Source organism: Lampetra planeri, chromosome 39 (genome assembly GCF_965212315.1).
Source record: "Lampetra planeri chromosome 39, kcLamPlan1.2.h2, whole genome shotgun sequence".
Classification (NCBI taxonomy): Eukaryota; Metazoa; Chordata; class Hyperoartia; order Petromyzontiformes; family Petromyzontidae; genus Lampetra; species Lampetra planeri.
Window position 1 is genome coordinate 7,170,507 of NC_136145.1, and position 22,952 is coordinate 7,193,458.

The window sequence follows — 22,952 nt, forward strand, 5'->3', positions numbered from 1 at the left end:
GTTTGTAAAAAAAAAATGTTCACAGGTGGTGATCGTCAGCATGCGCAGGCAGGTAAAATGCACCGCGTGTGTGTGTGTGTTATTACCCGTGTGTAGATTTGCGTCCTGCATTTATGGTCTTAGCACGTACTGCATTTATGATCTTAGCACGTACTGCATTTATATACATGACTGAACAACAAAAAATCACGCTACATTTGAAACTGCACTTAAACTTTGCCTAAATTCAGACTCTTCAATGTTTGTATTGGGATGATTCGCCCGTCTAATTCTCTGGGTTGCCACGCTTCCCCGGAATACTCTATACTTTCTGTGATTCAGATCTGGTGGACCCGTACAATTAATAATTGTACGGGGTAATTCAAGCATAATCTTTCACAGTTGGATCGTGGCACTGCTATGCATGACCGACTCTAATTTCAAATAACGTCCCATAATATTTGAACCTCCACTGCAGAAGGAGCGTATACAGTATTACATTTACTGGAAGTATTAACCAGGGCGGCCACTGATATCGAACCAAAAACCTCTGCAAACGCGCTACCGATCGATTGTGGCACGCAACTTCACGAGGCCATGATACCCTCTGAGGGCATGATGCCAAATATTCTCTACAGTAGAGCGGTGGGGTAGTGATGCCCCCCTTACTGTGTAGTTCTAAGGTCACATGGGAGGATTTGAGGGGGAGCTCTGTGATATCTGCTTTCCAGGATTGTTCTCGAGACACTCCACCGCACCTCTGTCCATTAATTGCCACAAGTTTAAATTAACACACACAGAGAGAAATGTGTGTGTGATAATTAGGGCCCAAAAACGGCAGAGGCCAATTTTTTTGACGATTTTTGACCCCCAAAAATTGGTAATGTACGTACATAATGTGCATTATGTTAATTAACTGTGAATAACTCAACTAATGATAGACATCCATTGTAATGTGTTACGACTACATAACCCCCCCCCCCCCTCTGGTCTTCACACCTGCTAGGCTCACGAGGACGACATCACATTCACCCAGCCCTCTATTTAAGGCCGCAACACGAGGAGGATTTATCCACAATTCTGGCTATCGTCTGATGATGCTGGTTGTAATTATCGTCGAAACGTCGTACTCGAATTGAAAATGTCGTGGGTTCACTCTCCAACCCACCAGTGTGTTGAAGTAGCGAATTGGCCACATTTTGTTTACGTGACAAACCTTACTAATTGGCTGTGTCGGGTGGTGGCGGGTTTAACGACACATTGATATTTACGGGATCTAACCCCCCCAGAAAAAAAACTCTCATGGAACAAAAACCCATCATCGGTTCCTGAATAAGTGGGTTGTGGTCATCTTATCTTTGGTCAAACATCAAAATAAAGTGGCACCAAACGTGACCGACTGCCAGCAGCAGCAGTGGTCCCGTGAGGCAAGAGGTTCACAGTAATTATGGTGATGATGGTGTTTGGCACATGTGTAGTGACATAGGACGTCACTACTGTGTCGGCCCGTACGAGGGCTGGGGGCCTCAAGTGGGTGCCTGGGGGGTCACGTGGTGGAGGGACCCAGACCTTCCCGTGAGGTGGGGGAAGGGAGGCGTGGCCTGTGAAGGGAGGCGTGGCCTGGGAAGGGAGGCGTGGCCTGTAAAGGGAGGCGTGGCCTGGGAAGGGAGGCGTGGCCTGGGAAGGGAGGCGTGACCTGGGCAGGGAGGCGTGGCCTGGGAAGGGAGGCGTAGCCTGGGATGAGAGCGTGGCCTGGGATGGGAGGCGTGGCCTGGGAAGGGAGGCGTGGCCTAGGAAGGGAGGCGTGGCCTGGGAAGGGAGGCGTAGCCTGGGATGAGAGGCGTGGCCTGGGATGGGAGGCGTGGCCTGGGAAGGGAGGCGTGGCCTGGGAAGGGAGGCGTGGCCTGGGCGGAGCGGATATAAGCGGGGTGTGAACGCAGAGCGGGGCTGTTGAACTCCGAAGTGAAGACGACATCATCAGTCCTCAAGTCCCGGGTCGTCGTCCTGGACCAGGCAGCCCGTCACCTGCCTGGTCCCACTCTGTGTCGTGTTCCAGAGTGTTAGTGAGTTGAGGAAGGTGGTCACCACCTCATGTCCAGTGTTATATTACTTACCGTTTAATAAATAGTGTTGCCTCCAAGCTGTGTGTGTGTGCACCTAATTCGAACCCACTACACATGCACCAAAGACTGTGTGCTCTTCACACATTTTTGTGTGGTTGGAAACATTGTTTAGTATTATTTGTTTAAACTTTGAAGCCTCAGTGGGCCTTACTTGGTAAGATAAAAAAAAATCGTTTCGTTTTATTTGTATATATTTTTGTAAGTGATTTGTTTACTTTTCCCTCTACTTTGCATTCCTATCCTGTTTTGTATTCCTTGTTGTTGTAACGTTCTGACCTGCCCCTACTGGACATCTGTAGAAAAAATATCTTTATAACTCATCGGATTCCTCCTGCAGTATAACTACAGATTCTGTTTAACACCCTCCTGGGTTGGCCTGACTGCTGATGAGACTGATGAGTTGAAGCTGTAGAGTTGAAACTTTCGATAAAACTAGTACCACTTTGTGGGGAAATCGACATTGGTTGTCCAATGGATAGGGGCCGTCCATAAATGACGTCACGCACCTGGGGGGGGGGGGGTCAGACATTTGTGACGATGTGTGACAAGGGGGGGCGGTTAAGAAATGTGACGTCACATCAAAATGCGCAACTTTAAATAAATATAGACAACACGTTCTACGTAATTAAATAGACTTTTCTTTATAGCATCAGAGTGCAGCGCCACTTTAAATAGCACTACAATGACAATAGTTTAAAGCGATTTTAAGAATGTTTTATATTTTTGGGGGGCGGGGCAGAGCTTTTGTGACGTCATATTTGAGGGGGGGGTCTGACTTTTTGTGACGCCGTGTGACGAAGGGGGGGGGGGTAAAAAATCGTCCAAAACCGCGTGACATCATTTATGGACGGCCTCTAATACTCACCCCCCGCCACACGAATGTGGAATTTCCACCACTTACTCACGGTTGCCAACATATGAGAACCGCTTCAGTGTTCATTTAAGCAACATTATGTTTTAACACATTATATCACACGGTCGCGTGGGATTCAGAATTATAGCAGCATCCAATTCAACTCAAGCAAAACTCTGGTTCGGTGTCGGCATTCATTGTTTCATCAGCAGTCTGACTTAGTTTGTCCGAACTAATGCCGGTGAGCTGCCAGATGTTTATAGGCAAGAACACTAAATCACTTTTTATTTGTTGTTTGATTCTAACGGCACGAGCACCACACATTGACAGCACCTCGATGCCTGTTGAATGATGATGGGGCTGGATTTGGCCAGAAAACTGCGCACGGGCGGTGTGAGAGGTGGGGGTGAGGGGGGCGGGGCGAAGGAAAAGTGGGCTGGACGAGGGAGGGGGCGAGAAAGAGAAGGGAGGACGAGGGGGGAGGGAGAGGGGGGGAGAGAGGGGGATTAGGAAGAGGGGGGAGGGAGTGAGTGGGAGGGAAAGGGAGTTGGGGGGGAGGGAGAGGGGGGAAGAGAGAGGGGGGAGGGAGAGGGGGATGAGAGTGGGGGGGAAGAAGGGGGAGGGAGAGGGGGAAGAAAAGGGGGAAGGGATGGAGAGGGGGATGTGAGTGGGGGATGTGAGTGGGGGAGAAGGGGGAGGGAGAGGGGGGGGAGAAGGGGGAGGGAGAGGGGGGAGGGAGAGGGGGGCGGGAGTAGGAGGGGGGAGCGAGTTGGGGGGAGGGCGAGGGGGAAAGGTAGAGGGGGAAGGGAGGGAGAAGGAGAGAGGGGAGGGAGAGGGGAGAGGGAGTTGGGGGGGAAGGGGGAGTGGGGGGGAAGGAGAGAGGGGAGGGAGTGGGTGTGGGAGGGAAAGGAGGGGGGAGACGGAATGGGAGGGGGGGAGTGGGGGGGAGGGAGGGGGAGGGGGTGGGTGGTGCAGGGACGGTTGGCGGACGTGACGTCATGACTGGGATATAGATTCAAAAAGTCTCTCTCCCCCGCCACGCGGCTGATTTTCTTGAGCGATTTTTGTTTTTAAAAAAAACATCAATTAAGGTGACGCTGCGTTTGTGTGATACTTTTTAAATGTCAAGTTGTGCTCAGCCACGTGAAAGCGATGAGATCATTCATCAGCTCGTGTTTTTAGGGCTTCAATGTTTTGTTTGTCGCGGATCGCGTTATGCGGATGGTTCCATCCAGCGGGGGATTGAGAATGGTTCGTGATGACAATTGCGTATCGTTCTAGATTTGAAGCTTTCGTGACTGCAAGGATTCATATGCATAGGTTTTTTTCGGTAAAGTCACGTAGGTAAAAAAATTATAAAAGTAAAATAAAAATACTTTTATTAAATTAATTAAAATAAAAAATACTTTTATTAATTTTAATTTTTTACCTACGTGACTTTACCGAAAAATTCTAGATTTGAAGCTTTCGTGACTGCAAGGAATCATCTTCTTAGGTTTTTTCGGTAAAGTCACGTAGAAAGTAAAATAAAAAACAAAAATCACGACGTTTCGGAGGCAACACAAGTCTCCGTCATCAGGTGGGACCGTCACAGCCAGATTAGCTGCATCAAGTGAGGCAATGATTCAAGATGTAATCCCTTAAAAGCGAGTTGAGGGGGGAGGGAGAGGGAGGGGGAGCTCATCAGACTATGGTAGCCATAGTCTGATGAGCTCGAAAAAACCTAAGAATATAATTGCGTATCGATTTACCATCGAGTTTGGGGGTAAACTACTTGCGTATACACCAGAGGTGGGACAAAGTCATTGTTATGCAAGTCGAGTCGCAAGTCATCAAATTCATGACTCGAGTCCAAGTCACATGACTCGAGTCCACACCTCTGGTATACACCCACAGTGTATAATGCTTCGATGTTCGATTCAGCCGCTGTGTTAACGATTATATTTTTGACATTGAAACGATATTAGAATTGTTTATTTTTTTTTTCAAATATATAATCGATTAGTTTTGTCTCCGTGGAGTGAAAATAATAATCTCGTGGCTCTCGTTTTTCCAATTTAATTTAACACGATTTAAATACTACTTACGAATATTTTCTGTTTCTTTCGCGCAATCATCTAATTAACTTCGGAAATCGATTAATCGACGACACGTGTCTCATGCCTTGGTGTTTATATTTTCCTTTTTACAGATGTTCACATATTTACGGAGCCGGTTGACTTGACAAGAAGGGATCAACGTCGCTTACAACTCGAGCTTGCGAGCGATGAAGAAAACCACGAAGCAACTGGCAAAGTGAGGGGGGGTGGACGGGAAGTCCCTATACCCCACCCCCCACCGGGACACGACAGCTGACGTCTACTCAGAACAACTATTTGTATTTTTCTTCTTCTTGGTTCTTTCGGTAAAGTCACGTAGAAGGGAAGTAATAAAATAATAAAAATAAAACAATGAAATAAAATTCTTACGACGTTTCGGCCACAACGCAAGCAGCCGTCCTCGGGTGAAGAACAGGGCTGTCATTCAGACGCTGTCTTTCCCACAGACCTGTTCTTCACCTGAGGACGGCTGCTTGCGTTGTGGCCGAAACGTCGTGAGAATTGTATTTTAATGTTTTATTTTTATTATTTTATTATTTCCCTTCCACGTGACTTTACCGAAAGAACCAAGAAGATGAATCCCTGCAGTCACGAAAGCTTTAAATTGAAAAATAAAACTATTTGTATTGTATTGGGATTATTCTCCCATCTAATTCTGTGCATTTCACGCGTTTCCCTGGAATTATATTAATAGTATTTGAGTAATGTTGGTCTTGGAACCTCATTTGCCAGTAAAAATATGATAATTGGTTTTTTACCCTTTCATCTGGCAACAAAACTGACACCTTTTTTACAAGGAGTCATGTTGGCATAGACCACAATACCTGCAGTCATAATGCAAACAAAAAATATAACTCTGATAATGTATGCACTGTCCTTGAAGTTGATTGGTCCACACCTGAGACAGCTTTTCTTAGAGCCTAGTCTCACATGGTGTTGGACCAGATGACGCCAAAAGGCGCCTTTTGGCGTCATCAATCAACTTCAGGGACAGTGCATACATTGTCAGAGTTATGTTTTTGTTTGCATTATGACTGCAGGTATTGTGGTCTATGCAAACATGACTCCTTGTAAAAAAAGGTGTCAGTTTTGTTGCCAGATGAAAGGGTAAAAAAACTATTATCATAATGTTGGTCTATCGCGCCATTCTTATAACGCAAGGCTAAATATCGCGGCGACGGTGTGTGTCACCGGTGTCTCAGTCTTTTGAATTAGGAGGGTGAATTTTGCAAAGTGGCTTTAACCACACGGATAAATAATCTGAGATTAATATTTAAGTTGGACCGAGGGGCACTGCAAGGCGTGACCGACTCTAATCTCGAATAACGTCCCGTAAGATTTGAAACCTCCGCTGCAAAAGGAGCGGATGCAGTATTTAATTTACTGGAAGCATTAACCAGGGCAGCCACTGAAATCGAACCAAAAGCCTCCGCAAACGCGCTACCGATCTCTGGCACGCAACGTCGCAATGCCATGATACCCACCCTCTGAGGGCAATGATGCCATGGGCAGACATTTTGACATTACAGCTTGCTTTTCTCTTCCAGGGAACTTGGGTTTATCAGAAAACGGACGTCATCTCCGTCGGTTGCTGGAGCAACTGAAAAACGAGTACGATCACGTACGTGAAAATGTATTTGCTTAACAGATGTTTGAAGTGACAGTCTGTATTAATCCATCGTTCTGCTCGTGTACATACATGCACACTTTTCTCAGACTTTTGTACGTTTGGTGATGAAAATTGGATTTTCATTGATGGGTCTGGTCATTGAGATTTCCACAATGTGATTTCACTGGCAGAAGTTCAGGCACCGTATAGTGCGTATAAACCTAATTTTTCAATTAGTCTGAATTCGAGTATTGCTTTAATGCAGATAGTGGTAAAGTTTTTCTTCCCGAGGGCCAAATATAGTTTTCAAATTCCTTTGGCGAGGGCCCACAACGTACATTCTCACACAAATTTGATTACACAAGGATGTACGAGTTGACTGTGTGCTCAGAACTACTTAAGACACATCACAGGTAGCTGAGCTTTCTAAAATTAGAAACGCATTTTTACCAGGTTGACATTATTCACACCTCGTGCCTGGCTAGGATGCTTGCAGTGATGGATAAACATCTGTGACATTCACAGCCCCGAAGATAAAAGTTCCCATGGCTGCGTGAATGTGACACAAGTACCCAATCCGATTCGTTATTTGTTGAGACAATTTCTGACCAATATTAAAATGTTTACATACGGTCTTTTAAATATATTGTAGATATAATTTGTGGTGGTATAGCTGGACATTTTACACTCAATTCGTCGATACAGTGAATGCAGTAACTCTGTGTATTACTTGCCTTGTAAATATAGTATCATCTGGGTATCTGATAATTGAACACATGACTTCATTGAGCTCAAGAAACACTTTGGAACTGATTCAACAAATGTCTCACAAATAATGACCAGAAGTCAAACTAAAGCGGATGCACGATGGACTTGCAATCAAGAGGTCATGGTTCGATCTTCCAGTTAAAACTCTGGTGGAAGTTTCTTAAATCGCCTTGCCTGTGTCCTCCCAGCATTATAGTTGGGTAACACTCCAGTCAAATCACCCTCGAGAGAAGCGCTTTGGATCGTCCTTACTGGAGAAATTTCTACTACACTGGTCAACAAAAAAAAAATTCTGGCCTGGACTTTTGCAGCTGTTTTAGACTAATTTCAGGGTGCTGATTCCAAATTTGATCTCAGATTTGCTCTATCACATCTCATTTTATGCTATCGGCATACCCCATTTTCATTGATTCTACCCGAAATTAACTCTGTCACTTATGATTGCAAGTTGTTGCGAGTCAGTGACTGCTTTAGTGTTAAAATATGGTGCTGTATTTTTAGGATGGTGTGTTTATAATATAATTTTATGTAGATATCCACATTTATTTAATATTTTTCTTCTGCAGTTTTTATTGAAAATGCAATATTTGATATCTCAAAAACATGATGTGATAGACAAAAACTGATGCCAGATTTGGAATCGGCACCCCAAATTACCTTGAACCCGTTGGAATACCTTATGCCAGAAAAAATGTGTTGACCAGTGCTATCAGTGATGTGAGCAAGTAATTACAGGGCTCGTCTTTGCCTACATTAATGTCGTTTTTTTCTAATGAAGCATCATGTCACTCATGTCCTCGGGCGCGATCCTTTTCCTGCAGCTTCACTGTTGCCTTGTTGTTATTTCACAGATCAACTATTCGCCTACCTCATCGTCATTGATTTTGAATCAACCTGCTGGAATGATGGACGGCCACGCAATGGGCAAGAAATAAGTACGTTGAGTATTACATTCGCTTAATTTCACTCGTATTGACTACAATATTTAATCTCAACAATTATATTGAACCCCCCCCCCCCATATTATAGCTTACAGTCATCTGTGTCTTCTACGGCAGTCAGTGGCTCTGGATGAAGAGGAAAGACCCCAGCTGGGCCCCGAAGTGAGAGGGCCAGGAGGTATGCGGTCAACAATGCTTGACTCAGGGAGGAGGACGCCCCTGCCATGCATAGTCCCATGGGATGTTGGCTATCAACAACAAGGCAACTCCTATGACTAATTGGGATTGGGACGCAAGCGTAGGATTGATCACCCTGTCGCTGGCCGCCTTTGGGGATGGTGTATCGTGTGAAAGGCCCAAACACCCTAGGAACCAAAGGTACACTACTGATGATGCGCTCCCCAAATTTCACCAGGCTCACTGATCATGAACTCTTGGAAGTGCTTGCACAAAGGATAGTAACATCTCATCCTGTGTTCTTGGAATCTAGAAGGGCCTCACGGAGTCATGGTGGCGAGATGTTAGTGGGTTTGATTTCCACTCTGATGCCTGTATATTTGGAGTTTGCATGTTCTCTCCCCATTGTCGTGTGGATTTTTATCCGGGTCCTCCAGTTTTTTTCCTCCACATTAAAAACGTGCACTTATAGTGAATTTCCACGCGATAAGCCACTTCGTTGAGCAATAATTTGTGGCCAGGTCGCTTCAGAAAAAGAGCTACACAACTTCAGTGGGCCTTACCTGGTAAAATAAAATAAATAGTTTAATAGAGTCCCGAGTCTTTTTTTCAGCAGGCCCTGCTTTGGGATGTCTGACCAATTAGTTTTTTAATGAGTGTTTACATGGAAAGTTCAGAATCAGAAGTTTATTTCCCGATTAAAGCCCATTTCAGCGACGATTATCTTTTTCAAGGGCGACTTGGCTGGCAGGCAACATGTGAAAGTAAACCAGAGTACCCAGAGATAACTTATCCATTCAAGCGGTTAATGCTCCAAAGGTCTGCACAGATGAGTGAGGAATCTTCTTGCTGTGCTACCATCCCATGGCTACTCTGCAGCCCACTGCATTTGACCATCTCCTCATATGATAATCTCTGCACAATCCACCAAACCTGCCCCCAATGCATGATGCCATACAATGCTGTCGACTGCCTGTTGCATTCAAGCTTCGTTGGACGAAAGATCGGACAATTCAATATATGTCTCTATAGTCTGGGTAAATTGATTCAAATCACCTGAAGTGTCCCCAATTTCATCACATATCAGGAAGCTAAGCAGGGATGGGTGACCATCATGCACACCAGGTTGTCGTAGATGGCTGCAGAGTTTGCTAAGCATTGACCAGCAGAGGCCAGTGCAGACAAATCCATTTGTACTGTTATTCTATGCACCCACGTCTATGCTCGACATCTTTACCAATGAGTAGTATCCTTCCCCCCCCCCCACTCACCCATGGGTGATAGCTGAAAGTGCAGTCCTGGGGGAAAAAAGCAGAGCCAGGGAAATCTCTCCCATCAACTCGCACGCTGCTTGTTCGTATACAATTCTCTGGTTCAATTAATGAATGCACTGATGTAAAAATACAAGGCAAAACAGCACATGGATTAAGTGACTAAAGTACAGATATCATCGCTGTTGTGAAACCCAAGTAGGCTTGTGCAGAGCGTGCCATGAAAAGATAAGATGCGATTGGCAGAAGACAGGGGCAGCTAAGAAAGATAGTCCACACGATGGGGTGTCTACAGGGGATGTAAGACAATGAGATTGTGGCATGTGTGGGCATGAAGATAATACTGCAGTTGCTCATGTCCCAAAGCAATGGGATCATTACAGAGATATGCACTGTGAGGATTTTGATGCACTGGGCAGCAGAGGACAGTAAAGAAAAATCAATTTGTGTATACTACTTCGATGTACCCACGTCTGTTCCCTGCCTCCAGCGGTGGAATGGCAAAAGGCTACACATACACGCTACATACTATTTTTAGTCTAACGTTCATTCCACTTATATTTTGGCGTTGGGTCTTGAGATGAAGAAACTTCTATTGTAAACTCTTAACAGCAGATGTAACATCACACGATGTAGGAGAGTAGTCCCTGGAAGATGGCATTACAGAGTGTCCAGTCACAGCATTGAGCCTCAACCAAAGAACACCCTTAAGTTCCCTGTACACAATTAAAATGCAAAACAAATGAAAGCCTTTAGTCCTTGGAGCTGGAATATGCAAATGTAATCGAATAAATGCAAATGTCAGTGTGTTTTTTTTGCACAATCATTCGTAACCAAGCTTATACCATCACTCCACTGGAGTTGGCAGAAACTCGCATTCAATTCCGGGATTTTGTTGATGTACTCTTGACATGGGGATTATGACTCACCTGAGCGAACCAGCCACTTAGTCTCTTTATTTTTCCCTTATTTGAATTAGGACATGATGCAGAGTGTCTCCTAGCCTCAGAGCACCATCAGTGGATCTCTTGTTCCCAGGATACAAAGCAGCCCTTCATTTCATGCCAATGGCGAGGGGGAGATTTGTCACGCAACCTTCATCCCAGACTGCGTGTACCTGGAGTTTGAGACCTCAATGATCTCAGAAATGCTGCCTGTGCTCTAGCTTGAACATAATCGACTCCTTTGGGATATCTGCTCGTCTCTTGAATGTGCAATTGTAATCAACAGGATTGCATGTCAATGCTTTCTGTCTAATCCCTTGATCAACCACTTACTAAGTGTGGTAGATTGCTCCTTTTCTGCTGTCCTGGAAATATCAAAGTCTTCTCCCAGCTATCAGTGCTCTGAATTTTCTGCCCCCATTCCAGTCCACGCTCCAGACCTCTTCCTCTTGCCATTTGTCCGAGTGACAGGCTTTTCACGAGAACATATATGATATGTACTACTGTCTACATGATGCGAATATCAATCTTTCTGTACAGCATCTGAGGATGCATTTGTCTATCAATCGTTTATAAATCCAAATTGTATTTTAATGTTTTGTGTTGTCAGTTGAGTTTCCTGCCGTCCTGTTGAATGCCGCCAATGGACAAATTGAAAATGAGTTTCGCACGTACCTCCAACCACAGGAGCATCCTTTACTCTCCGCCTTTTGTACAGAGCTTACAGGTATTCAGCAGGTAAGAAGTAATACTAATATAGATGTCAAACATTTTTCCTCATTCTTGGTAGAATGTAATTGGTTGTCAGCCCTGTATGTCTCGTACATCTCTTATCATCACTCGGTTGCCTCTTTTTACAAGTGCTGTGTTTTTATTGGGCACTGTCTCACATTATGGTGCCGTGGCGGCGAGATGTTAATTCCCTCGCCCTGGTATGCAGGAGGTCATTGGTTTGACCCTCAGGCCTGTATATTTGGAGTTTGCATGTTATCCCCGTGGTCGCGTGGATTTTTCTCTGGGTCCTTCGGTTTTTTCCTCCACATTTAAAAACGTGCGTTTAGAGTATTCGCCTGCAATGAATTTCCACTCGATGAGCCACTTCGTTGAGCAATCATCTGTGGCCGGGTCGCTTCTCAAAAAGAACTACGCAGCTCGGTGGGCCTTACCTGATGACATTAAAAAAATTGTTAAGTTTATTCCGAGCATCACTCCATACATTTGTAGAGGTATTACGTAGAGGGGTGTAGCAAGCCGTTACGTTGGGGTGTCTACATCAACGTCCGCATACAGCCCCGCCCCTCGGGGGGGGGGGGCAGTTGGGTATATAAGGCGGTGCGCGAGAGAGCTCGCGGAGTCGTTGCACCAGAAGAGCCAGTGAAGACTGACGACCAGCTAGCTCACCACTCACTCACTCAGTCACTCACTCACTCAGTCACTCACTCACCACTCACTCAGTCACTCACTCACTCAGTCACTCACTCAGTCACTCACCACTCACTCACTCGGTCACTTACTCAGTCACTCACCACTCACTCACCACTCACTCACTCACTTACTCACCCACTCACTTACTCACCTACTCACTCACCCACTCACTCACCTACTAAGAGTACCAGCTAGCTAGCCCTGGGACTACTACCCTGACTCGCTGCTCTTATAAGAGCCGAGCAGGGCAAGCCAGGGGGCGACCTCAGAGCAGCGAGGTCTGTGTCCTTGTGAGGGCCAGGCTCGTGTGGCTGAGGGTCGGACCTGAGCCGAAGCTGGGCCAGGTCAGTTAGCCTCTATAGGATGCATATTCTTAGGTTTTTTCGGTAAAGTCATGTAGGTAAAACATTACAAATTAATAAAAGTAAAATAAAATAAAAATTACGACGTTTCGGAGGCAACACAAGCTTCCGTCTTCAGGTGGAACCTCTATAGGATGGTCTGGGTTAGAGGGGTGTAGGAGCTAACGGGGAAACGTTAGCTGAGGGACACTGCCTCGGATAGAACCGGGTGAAGGGGCCGATACCTCTTCGAGTGTTAGAGTCGTTACTCTGCTGTATTGGATTTAATTGTAATAAATACGTGTTGCCTCCGTCAACGTCTCCTGCGCTACTTAAGCCGTTACACATTCATGTTGCTCTACCCGTGTTCGTCTCACCCTGCTCTTCCTCAATGACCTGCCGTGCAAAACGCTTGCCAACATTTTTTTTCCCCCTGTGCCGCCTAACTATGAGATTCCTCACGATCATCTTTCCAATTGATTGCAATTTACAATGTTTTGAAATCTAATGCAAATCGATCTATGGGCAAGTACAAAAACAGAAACCGTACAAGGTTAAATGTTGGTAATTGTTTTGTAACTAAAATGTGTAACGTCCATGTACGTATCACGATTCTCCACATATTTCCCATAGTCTTGTTAATGGTTGCTTGACATTTCAAAGCTCAATGCATTTTGCTTGATATTCTGACCACTGAAACCTGATACATGTGACTTTTGATGTAGAGTTGAAAAATATGGGCCACCACATGGCTTAGAACTCTGTTCCAGGAGACCGAGTATCATCAAGCAGTGGCATACACACAGCAGGGGAAACTTGTGTCACCACCCCACTCAAAGGATCAAATGTGGTCTGGTGACCAATACAGTTTAGCTTGGAATGTATATGTCTCATGACAGGGGTGTGTGTACAGACATCTGATTACACAGTAATTAGTACACCCATATATGCAGGGATAGAGAGAGTCAAGTTATAACTGCAGAGAGAGACAGAATAATTCAGAGGTGCGGGAAATCGCAGACAAGTGAGAAGGCAGTCGGAACATGCGCCAAGCTCCCTGATCCTGTCTTTGAAATGTTTGGCCAACTCCACGAATGAGTGTTTATACACGTGGGACGAAAAACAGAGTGCTTGGAGAAAACCTTTCTCGTGTGCGGTGACAATTAAATCAACCGTTTTTTTATCTCTGCGGTCCTAAAAATGGAGTGTTTGGTCAATTCCATTTGTGAGTGTGGGAGGAAATCGGAGTGTCCGGCGACAACCCACGCGTGTGAGGAGGGTTAGCTCACAATCCCTGTACAGATGGAAATGAATCCACTTGCAGTAGCGATATTCCCTGAACAGCCAAGTGATGGCAACCTCGGCGGCCATGGGTACGGAGTCGCACGCTTCGAGTCACCCACTAACCCTCACTTTCAAAGCACTGCACTGGATTACAGTCGTGCACCACCAGCTCAATGTGATGCAGCGGGAAGAAGTCACCATGTGAAATGATGAAAGCAAGTGGTTCATGGAAACGGTGTAGAGTGTGCAAGCTTTAAACCAAGCCAGTGTGACAGGCAGCATAGTTTTAAGCCGTTAATCCTAAAATACGTTACCTCCCTGTTCCAAAAGCAAAGGCATTACGATGCTGTAAAGTAGCATTGGGTGCCATCTTAAAACACTGAAGTATTGTGGGAATTTGCACCATGTAAATACGATGTTCTTCTTGGTTCTTTCGGTAAAGTCTTGTAGAAGGGAAATAATAAAATAATAAAAATAAAACATAATAAAATACTTCTCACGACGTTTCGGCCACAACGCAAGCAGCCGTCCTCAGGTGAAGAACAGGTCTGTCAGGAAGACAGCGTCTGAATGGGCACCACCAGGCTTGGCAGCGTATATTTAAGCTGGGTTGGAGGGGGGGAAGGGGCGCCTTGACGATGTTGTTCTGAAATGAATCTCGTTTGTCACCAGCACCAAGTGGAGGCTGGCGTGCCCTTGCACATTTGCCTCTCGCAGTTTGGTCACTGGCTGAGGAAACTGCAAGAAGAGAAGAACATTGTGTTTGCAAGAGACCTTGACAGTAATGCATGCGAAGGCAAGAAGCCGTGTGCGTTTGTAACGTGGTCAGGTAATGTACTCTGGTGGTTCAGATGTGTACTGCTGGTGGTTAAATTACCGGGTTTCTGAGATTGTTTTTTTTTGTTATCACGCATGAACACCCCATTTTTGCCCTGTCAGTCGTGAAATGATGTTCTGATATAGTGCGGTGTTCTTTATTGCAAGGCCCGCAGGCCACTGGTGGCCCCTAACGGCCTTTAGTGCGGCCTCTGACGTGCGTCCCCCGACTACACAAAGGTAAAGATACCCCCCCCCCCCCATCATCATCATTGTGCTGTCAAACCCCAATGGTTTCAAATGTGTGGTGGCCCTCACACTGATGATGTCTTATTGGCGAAAGTGGTCCCCTTGGAGTGTATACTCTTTGGTTTTTTCGAAACGTCGTGATTTATTTTATTGTATACCTACATGACTTTACTGAAAGAACCAACGAGTATGGATTCCTGCAGTCACGAAAGCTTCAAATCAGGACTGTTGGAGTGGTGTTCACACACTGGATTTGCAATTCAGAGGTCGCCGGTTTTCTCTGCCAAGGTGACGCTTGAAACAACGGTGCGAGTTTCTGAAATCTCCCCACCTCTGTCTACCCAGCGGTATAAATGGGTACACGCACGGTCCATTGGCAGGTCGCATTGTGAGAGAAATACATTTCCATTCGGAACTCAAATCAAGCGGCGTCACAAGTAGCTCTTTATCATCTTCTTGGGGTTTTCTGAAACAAGCTGATGCACTACTCACTCGGAGAGTTCCAAGTGGCCTCGTGATGTAACATCGATTGCCATGTGGGAATTTAACTGGGAGAATCAACACGTCTTGTTTGCGTGGTCTTGTATTTCTAAGTCTTTGGCATAACAGTTGCGTTATTTTCGTTAAGCGATTACATTCGCATGCCAATGTGTAATGAAACATTTAAACTTGAATGAAAGCTGGATGCTATTGTTTTTTGCAGACTGGGATCTAGGAGTGTGTCTAAAGGGCGAGTGTCAGAGGAAACAGATACGAAGACCTGATGTTCTCAACAGCTGGATTGATTTGAGAGTAACTTACCGGGTAAGAGAGAAACAGACTGGTGTGTGAGAGTGTTGTTAGCATTTTATATTATATTATCACCAGCCAGGATCAATCTACTGCTGAATGAAGGCCTCGCCGTGTCATTACCATCCCTAAAAAACGTCGTGTAGCCATAATCCATGTCGCTCCTGCACATGAGATAAACCCATCGCGTCATCTGCATGGTGGTGGTCCTCTCTGTAATGTCTACTCATCCATCGGTCATCGTCATCATGTGAAGTGAAATGTGTCCTTCCCAGGCCTTGCTATCCTTAAGTCCAAATAATGTCTCTAATTTGTTCTCTAATCCACGTGTTCCTAACATGCATTTCACCGTGCTGCTTTGTGGCATTTTTTCACATTTTGTTCCATTTGCTTTGACAAAGGGCTCAAAATTATTTTACAAACATTAAAAAGGTCTAATTTACCAGGAACATTCCATTTATATCATACCTTCAATTGTAATGAAATAATTCTGTATATTTTTCACTGACCCTTGCCTATCTTCAAATCCCATCGAGTTTCCCGATCTTGTGTATGGCATTAATAAACGGCCCCCACAGAAACTATAATCGCGTCGGGCTTTGTGTCTCTGTAGTGGATAGCTGTGTGAATGCTTTCAAGATAAATACCTATTGTGACAACCGAAACACTTTTAGAGGTACATATATAACTGTCATCTGTAACAAAACTGCAGGGACCATATTGTTAGTTCGAGATGACTAATGCTTGATTCTTTTGTGATCGGCGGTGTAATTATTCTCGGATAAAACATGCCATTTATAATTTCCTCAGATGTTTTATGAACGCAAGCCAAAGGGTCTGAATGGAGCATTGCAGGACCTTGGTATATGCTTTACTGGAAGAGAGCATTCAGGTTCGTGGCTGCATAGTTTGAATGCACCACACGTTCCAATTTCCAATTCAATTCAAGTGTGTGAGTGTACGCCGGGACAGTGCACGGCAGTATCCGCTCTCCAGCGCTCAACCCCCTGAGGTCCCCCCTGGCCCCGCTTCCCCAAGTGTGCTTCCTTCCTTGAGATCTCGCCTGGCCTTGACGTTCGAAGTGGACCGCGACCCTCGAAGAAATGTCGTCGCCCCTGCCCCGTGATCCGTGGATCAAATCCCTCGAGACGCCAGTATGGCACAGAGGTTGCAAACGGGTTTTGATTCCATTCCCGTACCCTACCCGAAATGAGTGACAAACGGTTACTCACCAGTGACTCACGGCCTACCCGTACCCGTACCCGGCCGCACCAGGGTCGCAAACGGGTACCCGTACCCGGCTGGGTACGGGTAGCCGGGTACAGGTATCGGGTACCCGGTTGCGACCTCTGGTATGGCAGCAAGAGCGGTTTATGCGAATGCTCACGCGAGAGGTTTCACACATTTTGGCGCGACGGTCCTTGGCTGACTATGCGTGGTGAGTGAAAAGCCCCGAGGCGAGCTCCCTTCCTATGGTCAGCGGCACGACGTGTTTGGGATTGTGATAGGTATTTAATGGGCCCCCCCCCCCCATATCCGGCACCTAGGCCCCTCCAGCCCTCAGTCTCTGTGCAGTTGCACCACTTCCTGTACACTCGATAGCTCCGACACAGGTTATGGTGTTAAGCTTGTTACAGAGTTTGAGTGGCCGATGTACAGAATATATTGCAGGACAGATTAAAAGACAATGCTTTATTATGTTTTATTTTTTTATTATTTCCCTTCTACGTGACTTTACCGAAAGAACCTAGAAGATGAATCCCTGCAGTCACGAAAGCTTTAAATCGAAATTTAAAGACAATGCTTTGTGAGAGAAAGTCATACTTTCCTTCTCTTTTTCCCCACTCATTCCTGTCCTACGCTAACTCCACGTCCAAAGTTGTGAACCAATTCAAAACACCTTTTTCTGGGCCTGCCTCTCCGTCTCAGCCCTGGTGCTTCCATGTTCATCACCTCTCTTCCATTGTTATTTTCCCCCTTTTTCTTACGATATGTCCCTGCCATCTGAGACTATATTATTTCAGCTCGTCTTAAGATGGATACCACCCTTGCCTTCTTCCTCGTCTCTTCGTTTCGGACCCGTAATTAAAGTTTCACTTTGCGATGATCGTTGTATCTTGTGACACGTTGTTGTTGTTGTTGTTGACAGGTCTTGATGATGCCAGAAATACAGCACAGCTGGCGTGGAGGATGATTTGTGACGGATGCACCATGAAGATCACCAAGTCTATCGATAGAGCAGTGAGTGCACCCTTTCTCGCTGGCTGGGATGTGCCTCGCTATAGACGATGATGTTGATGATAAAACGTCATTTTCAGCATTATAAATGTATTCACAAGTGCATGCATCCTCTCCTACCCCGCTCAGAAATAATGCATGGAAGAATACATTAATATATAGGGCCTCTATACAGTTGTTAATCTAACAACCATGAATGTATTATCACATACCACATGTATTGCATGTAAAACTACAACAAAATACCCTCTAGAGGGTCTCTTAGAGTTCCCATCAACGCTGGCTTGAGTAATTGCATTGGCTTCCCCTTTACGCATTGCGTTGTTACCGTTTCTATATAAAGTAACATTAAGTTCGTATAAATGTACCATTGCTCATGCACACACATATACAAAAAAATAGGTCAGGTCACTGTTCGCTCGTGGTTGCTAGGTAACACATCCTGATTAGATCATTGGGTGCTAGGTGGCACATAATGAACCACCAGTAAATCTATAATTACAATAATAAGGCCCTTTGTCCAGTGCTCTTGTGTTAAATCTAGACTTGAAGCTTTCGTGACTGCAGGAATCCATACTCTTTGGTTCTTTCGGTAAAGTCACGTAGGTATAGAATAAAATAAATCACGACGTTTCGATTGCAACACAAGCAATCATCATCAGATGGGAAAACCACAGCAATTTTTTTTCTTGCTGTGGTTTTCCCACCTGATAATGATTGCTTGTGTTGCAATCGAAACGTCGTGATTAATTTTATTTTATACCTATGCGGCAGAGGTCGCAAAAGGGTTTTGATTCTTTACCCGTACCCGGCCGCACCAGGGTCGCAAATGGGTACCCGTACCCGGCCGGGTACGGGTAGCCGTTCCCTACCCGTACCCTACCCGAAATGAGTGACAAACGGCTACTCACCAGTGACTCACGGCCTACCCGTACCCGGCCGCACCAGGGTCGCAAACGGGTACCCGTACCCGGCCGGGTACGGGTAGCCGGGTATCGGGTAGGGTACGGGTATCGGGTACCCGGTTGCGACCTCTGCTATGCGGCTCTTGCGTTAGTCGGAGTGCTTGTGTGACCATACTTCACCAAGCTGGTCAGTGCGGGTTGTTAAAGGAAGGGTTACCCAAGTCCGGTTTAGATATTGCTCACCGCTTGATGTTAGCCATTGCCAGTCATTCAATTCAGATCTCCAGGTTCAGATCGCAGTGTGCTAATCACAGTACCTCCACTCCATCCTCCGGGAAAATCTGCTAAGAGTTTTTATAACATTTTATTGATTAAAAAATTGTTCATTCGGCTGCACCTTACGTGCCCTCGGCGTACAAATAGCTTGCCTGCGACATGTTGATGATGTTGAACGGTCCCTTAGATAATTTTCATGATTGTTTCCCAACGTGATATTTTATTTTGTTAAAAATGTTAAGTTATGTGCACAATAAAAAAAACCCTATTTTTACAGTCCCGTAATTTGATTCATTTTCTGTCATTTAAAACCAGGGATATCGATCAAGTGTCCCACCGATCACTAAGCCAGCAGAGGAGAGGGGGTCCAGCAAAGGGCTTGATGAAATAGCAGGCCCCAGCAGAGGAGCAATGATATACTCTGAGCATTCGGAGATTAACACAAAACGTGTCTCAATCGAAGCCTCGAACGGCAAAGAAAATGGGCCCCAGGTGCGTACACCCACTGCGTCTAACAGCACCAATGGTGATCCCTTTCTTGGTCATGGCAGCTCTTCAACAACCCACAATTCCGTGTTCCAGAGCATTGTTTCTCCTCGTACCTTAATAGCAGGAAATGTGTCCGTAGGACATCTGAATGAAACTGACAGGAGAAGTGTATATTTAGCACCGGATACGTCTGTTGTGCAAAGGCTACTTCTGCACGATAGTCCCAATGTTGTCAATACTGGTCGGTCACCGACCACTGCTGAACATGTCATGGTGCCCACCGTGATGAGTAGTGGAGGCGGTGTCAATATGAACTTGAATGATCAACATATTGGAGGGCAGCAGATGATGACACCGCCTCTGGTGCGCAGTGGTGGCTTCGCATCACCCATCCAGGGTTACTCAAAACAACAGAAGGATGACGCCTCAAATCGACAAATCTTCACAACTCCGATGTGCGGCAGTCGGACGTTACGTGTGTGCGACATGTCTACGCCAAAATGTGACGTTTATACACCTCAGAATGGGCTGTTTAAAAAGCCAGGTCCACCGACGGGCAGCGCTTTGAAACAGCGAAACACAAATTGCATGCGGACTCCATCAAACCCACAGGCCGGCAATTGTAAACCCGCAGAAGGATTTGTCTTGTGCGGTGAGAAGAAAAGTTCACCAGATGTCGTCTTCCGTGGAAGCGATTCTAGGAATGGTACACCGACACCTGTCAATCTCACCTCGCGGACATCGATGACGGTTACGCCAGTGACCTCCACTTCCAGACATTCGTACGTGGGCAAGGTGACCCCACCTCTGTGTCAGTGTGGGCGACGCTCAAAACGACGCACCGTTTCCAAGCCGGGCCCGAACGAGGGAAGGATGTTCTTCTCCTGCCGTGTTAGCAAAGCTCTTGGCTGTGATGGAGACTGCAATGGCTGCGGATTTTTCAAATGGGAGAGTGCCTATCTGGCCCAGCAGTTCAAATGAAAACTTCTGCCCTTGTGACTATAACCTGTTTTACTGTTTAGCTTGCCCAAGGTGCACACAAGAAATCACGTGGTCTGATGTCCAAACACTGCATAACTAATGTTTACAATGCCGACTCCACATTTCCACATTTTTCCCAAGGATATGAGTACGTTGTATAATGGGCCTGTCATAAGATGATTTATGCCCATGTGAGTTTCGCACAAGAATGAAAAATGATTTGATCATGGATACAATTATAGGGTGTGCATGGTCGATTTTTTTTTTAGATAATAAAAGTTGTGCAGCGATATTACTTTCTATTTTTGACCAGCCCTACAGTAAAAACAAATGTGTTTTCAGCCTTAAACTCCCAAATGTTGTCCTTAGAGACAACTAAAAAGAAAACAGCCCTAAAGATTGCATATGATGACATATGTGTCTATATATATACAGCCTTGTCAGCACTGCAGGATGAAGGCCTTCCCATGGTTTGAGTTTTGGGGATTAATTGACCATACTTCACCACGCTGGCCAATGCGGTTTCGTGAACGCTGACTGCACGGTGTGACCTTCATGTGCACCTGGCCTCTTGTGAATGTTCTTGACGCTGTAAATGTATTAGACATTGTAGAAATATACTGTAACTTGTAGCAGATTGAAACGCGCATGCGAGTAATTTCGTGTTTGACTTGACACCCTTGCAAACGAGAGATGTTCCATCTCGAGCGGTTTACCCAAGTGAAATATTTCAATGAATAAACTGGGGAGCATAGTAGTGCAGCACAACAATCGACGGTTGATGCAGTGCATCGGTGGCCGGCCCATACAGGCACGATCCAGGCTCAAGGCTGCTGAGCGTCCCAACGTGTGACTTGATCACGTGACCGTTATTTATGAAGCATCGCCGTCTCGTGTTCACATTTGCATTGCGGCTCTTGAAATATTGAGGGTGTTTTTTTTGTTGTTGTACCGATTTCACAACAATTGTCTCTTTGTCATTTTGGTTCCCGACCCCTGGCCGATGCTGACTGCCGTGTGTAGAATGGCAATGCCTCGACTTGCCAACGAGTGGCACTGCAGCTCGGAGTTCAATTTAGCATTGTGTTTACGTTACTTAAACAGAAACATTTTACAAAATGACAATGGTTAAAACAAGTGGATTGTGTTTATTTTGCACGTTTAGTCAATTAAACAAATCGGCACATTGACTTCGTGCCAACAAATCATTGCCCTCATTTAATTTCAGGTTCAGCAGCAGCAACAAGTGGTCAATCTGCCCTGACCAATTGACCGCCTACAGCCAGTGCAGTGATAATTGTTTTTTTAAAATCCTTTATATTAAGTTCGCGTGCTTGCTTGCGTGCTTGCTTGCTTGCTTAGGACCGTGCAAATCTTTCGGTCGTTTTTTAACCCACTTCCCGTGATCCAATCGAGCTGACATTTTCCACACAGACTCGTTGTGCCAGACAATTAATGTTCGTGAAAAAAAAATCCCAAAATTTTACACTTTTTAGGCAAAAAATTTGTATTTTACATATATTCAAATAGAACGCATTCATGGCTTTGGCTGAACGTCAGAGTGTAAGAGCCCAGAGCGTAACCCCTCCACAGGCCGTGGCGGAGTAGGGCAGTTGGTAGCGCCCTTGCTTCCCATGCCAAAGGTCGCGGGATCGATCCCCACGTCCTCCACAGGCGAATATATATTTAAATCCTTTATGTTAAGTTCGCTGCCACGCATATAAAGGATTTATAGTGAAAAACTTTGTTTTTACGGGTTAATTTTTTACCCTTTTATCTAGCAACAAATAAAGCTGTCTCGGGTGTGGATCAATCAATTTCCAAGGACAGTGCATACATTATCGGAGTTATTTTTTTGTTTGCATTCCGACTGCAGGTATTGTGGTCAATGCAAACATGACTCCTTGTAAAAAAAGGTGTCAGTTATGTTGCCAGATAAAAGGGTAAAAAAACAATTCTCATATTTTGTTACTGGCAAATGAGGTGCCAGTGCATTGTTTGTGTGTGCACGGTGTCACGGTAATTCTCTATGGATGTTCACACATCCGATATCCTCACAAATCCGCCTATAACCGCAGTCCCCATCGAGTAGATTATGCGAAATTATACTGTAACAAAAACAATATAACGAGTTTTTTTATTTTATCTTTTTACAAACGTGTCCATTTCAAATTATGTAACAATGTATGCTTCCACTACTGCACTTGTGTTTATATATACGGCGTGAACATATGAATGCTTAGTGAAATAACGTTTCGGATAGGAATTACATTTCCATTGAACTTATCATTGCATTTACATGTTTTGTGTGTATCACTACAACTTGTAATAAACACATTTATATCCCTGTCAAATGCGGCTGATGTGACCATACCTTTCTTCTTCTTGGTTCTTT

General features: G+C 45.2%; 1 protein-coding gene across 2 annotated transcripts; it reads left to right on the forward strand.

Moving 5' to 3' along the window:
- The first annotated feature begins 3,982 nt into the window (after positions 1 to 3,982).
- On the forward strand, positions 3,983 to 22,911 carry ERI2 (ERI1 exoribonuclease family member 2). Of its 2 annotated transcripts, XM_078612697.1 has the most exons (10): positions 3,983 to 4,046; positions 5,147 to 5,250; positions 6,602 to 6,675; positions 8,283 to 8,366; positions 11,375 to 11,502; positions 14,487 to 14,643; positions 15,583 to 15,683; positions 16,479 to 16,560; positions 17,818 to 17,909; positions 19,403 to 22,911. In XM_078612697.1, the coding sequence occupies exons 2-10, from the start codon at positions 5,222 to 5,224 to the stop codon at positions 20,555 to 20,557; spliced, it is 1,902 nt and encodes a 633-aa protein (XP_078468823.1). In that variant the 5' UTR covers positions 3,983 to 4,046; positions 5,147 to 5,221; the 3' UTR covers positions 20,558 to 22,911. The 2 variants fall into 2 exon arrangements, with proteins under 2 accessions (XP_078468823.1, XP_078468824.1); XM_078612698.1 differs by lacking the exon at positions 19,403 to 22,911 and having other exon boundaries at positions 17,818 to 18,561.
- The last annotated feature ends 41 nt before the right edge of the window (positions 22,912 to 22,952 follow it).

What these genes read in the sequence shown, in the direction of transcription:
- ERI2 (XM_078612697.1), top strand. Translation starts at nt 5,222, where the DNA reads ATGAAGAAAACCACGAAGCAACTGGCAAA. An exon ending in AGCTTACAGGTATTCAGCAG is followed by an intron (nt 11,503 to 14,486) that starts GTAAGAAGTAAT and finishes GTTTGTCACCAG; the next exon opens with CACCAAGTGGAGGCTGGCGT. An exon ending in CCAAGTCTATCGATAGAGCA is followed by an intron (nt 17,910 to 19,402) that starts GTGAGTGCACCC and finishes ATTTAAAACCAG; the next exon opens with GGATATCGATCAAGTGTCCC.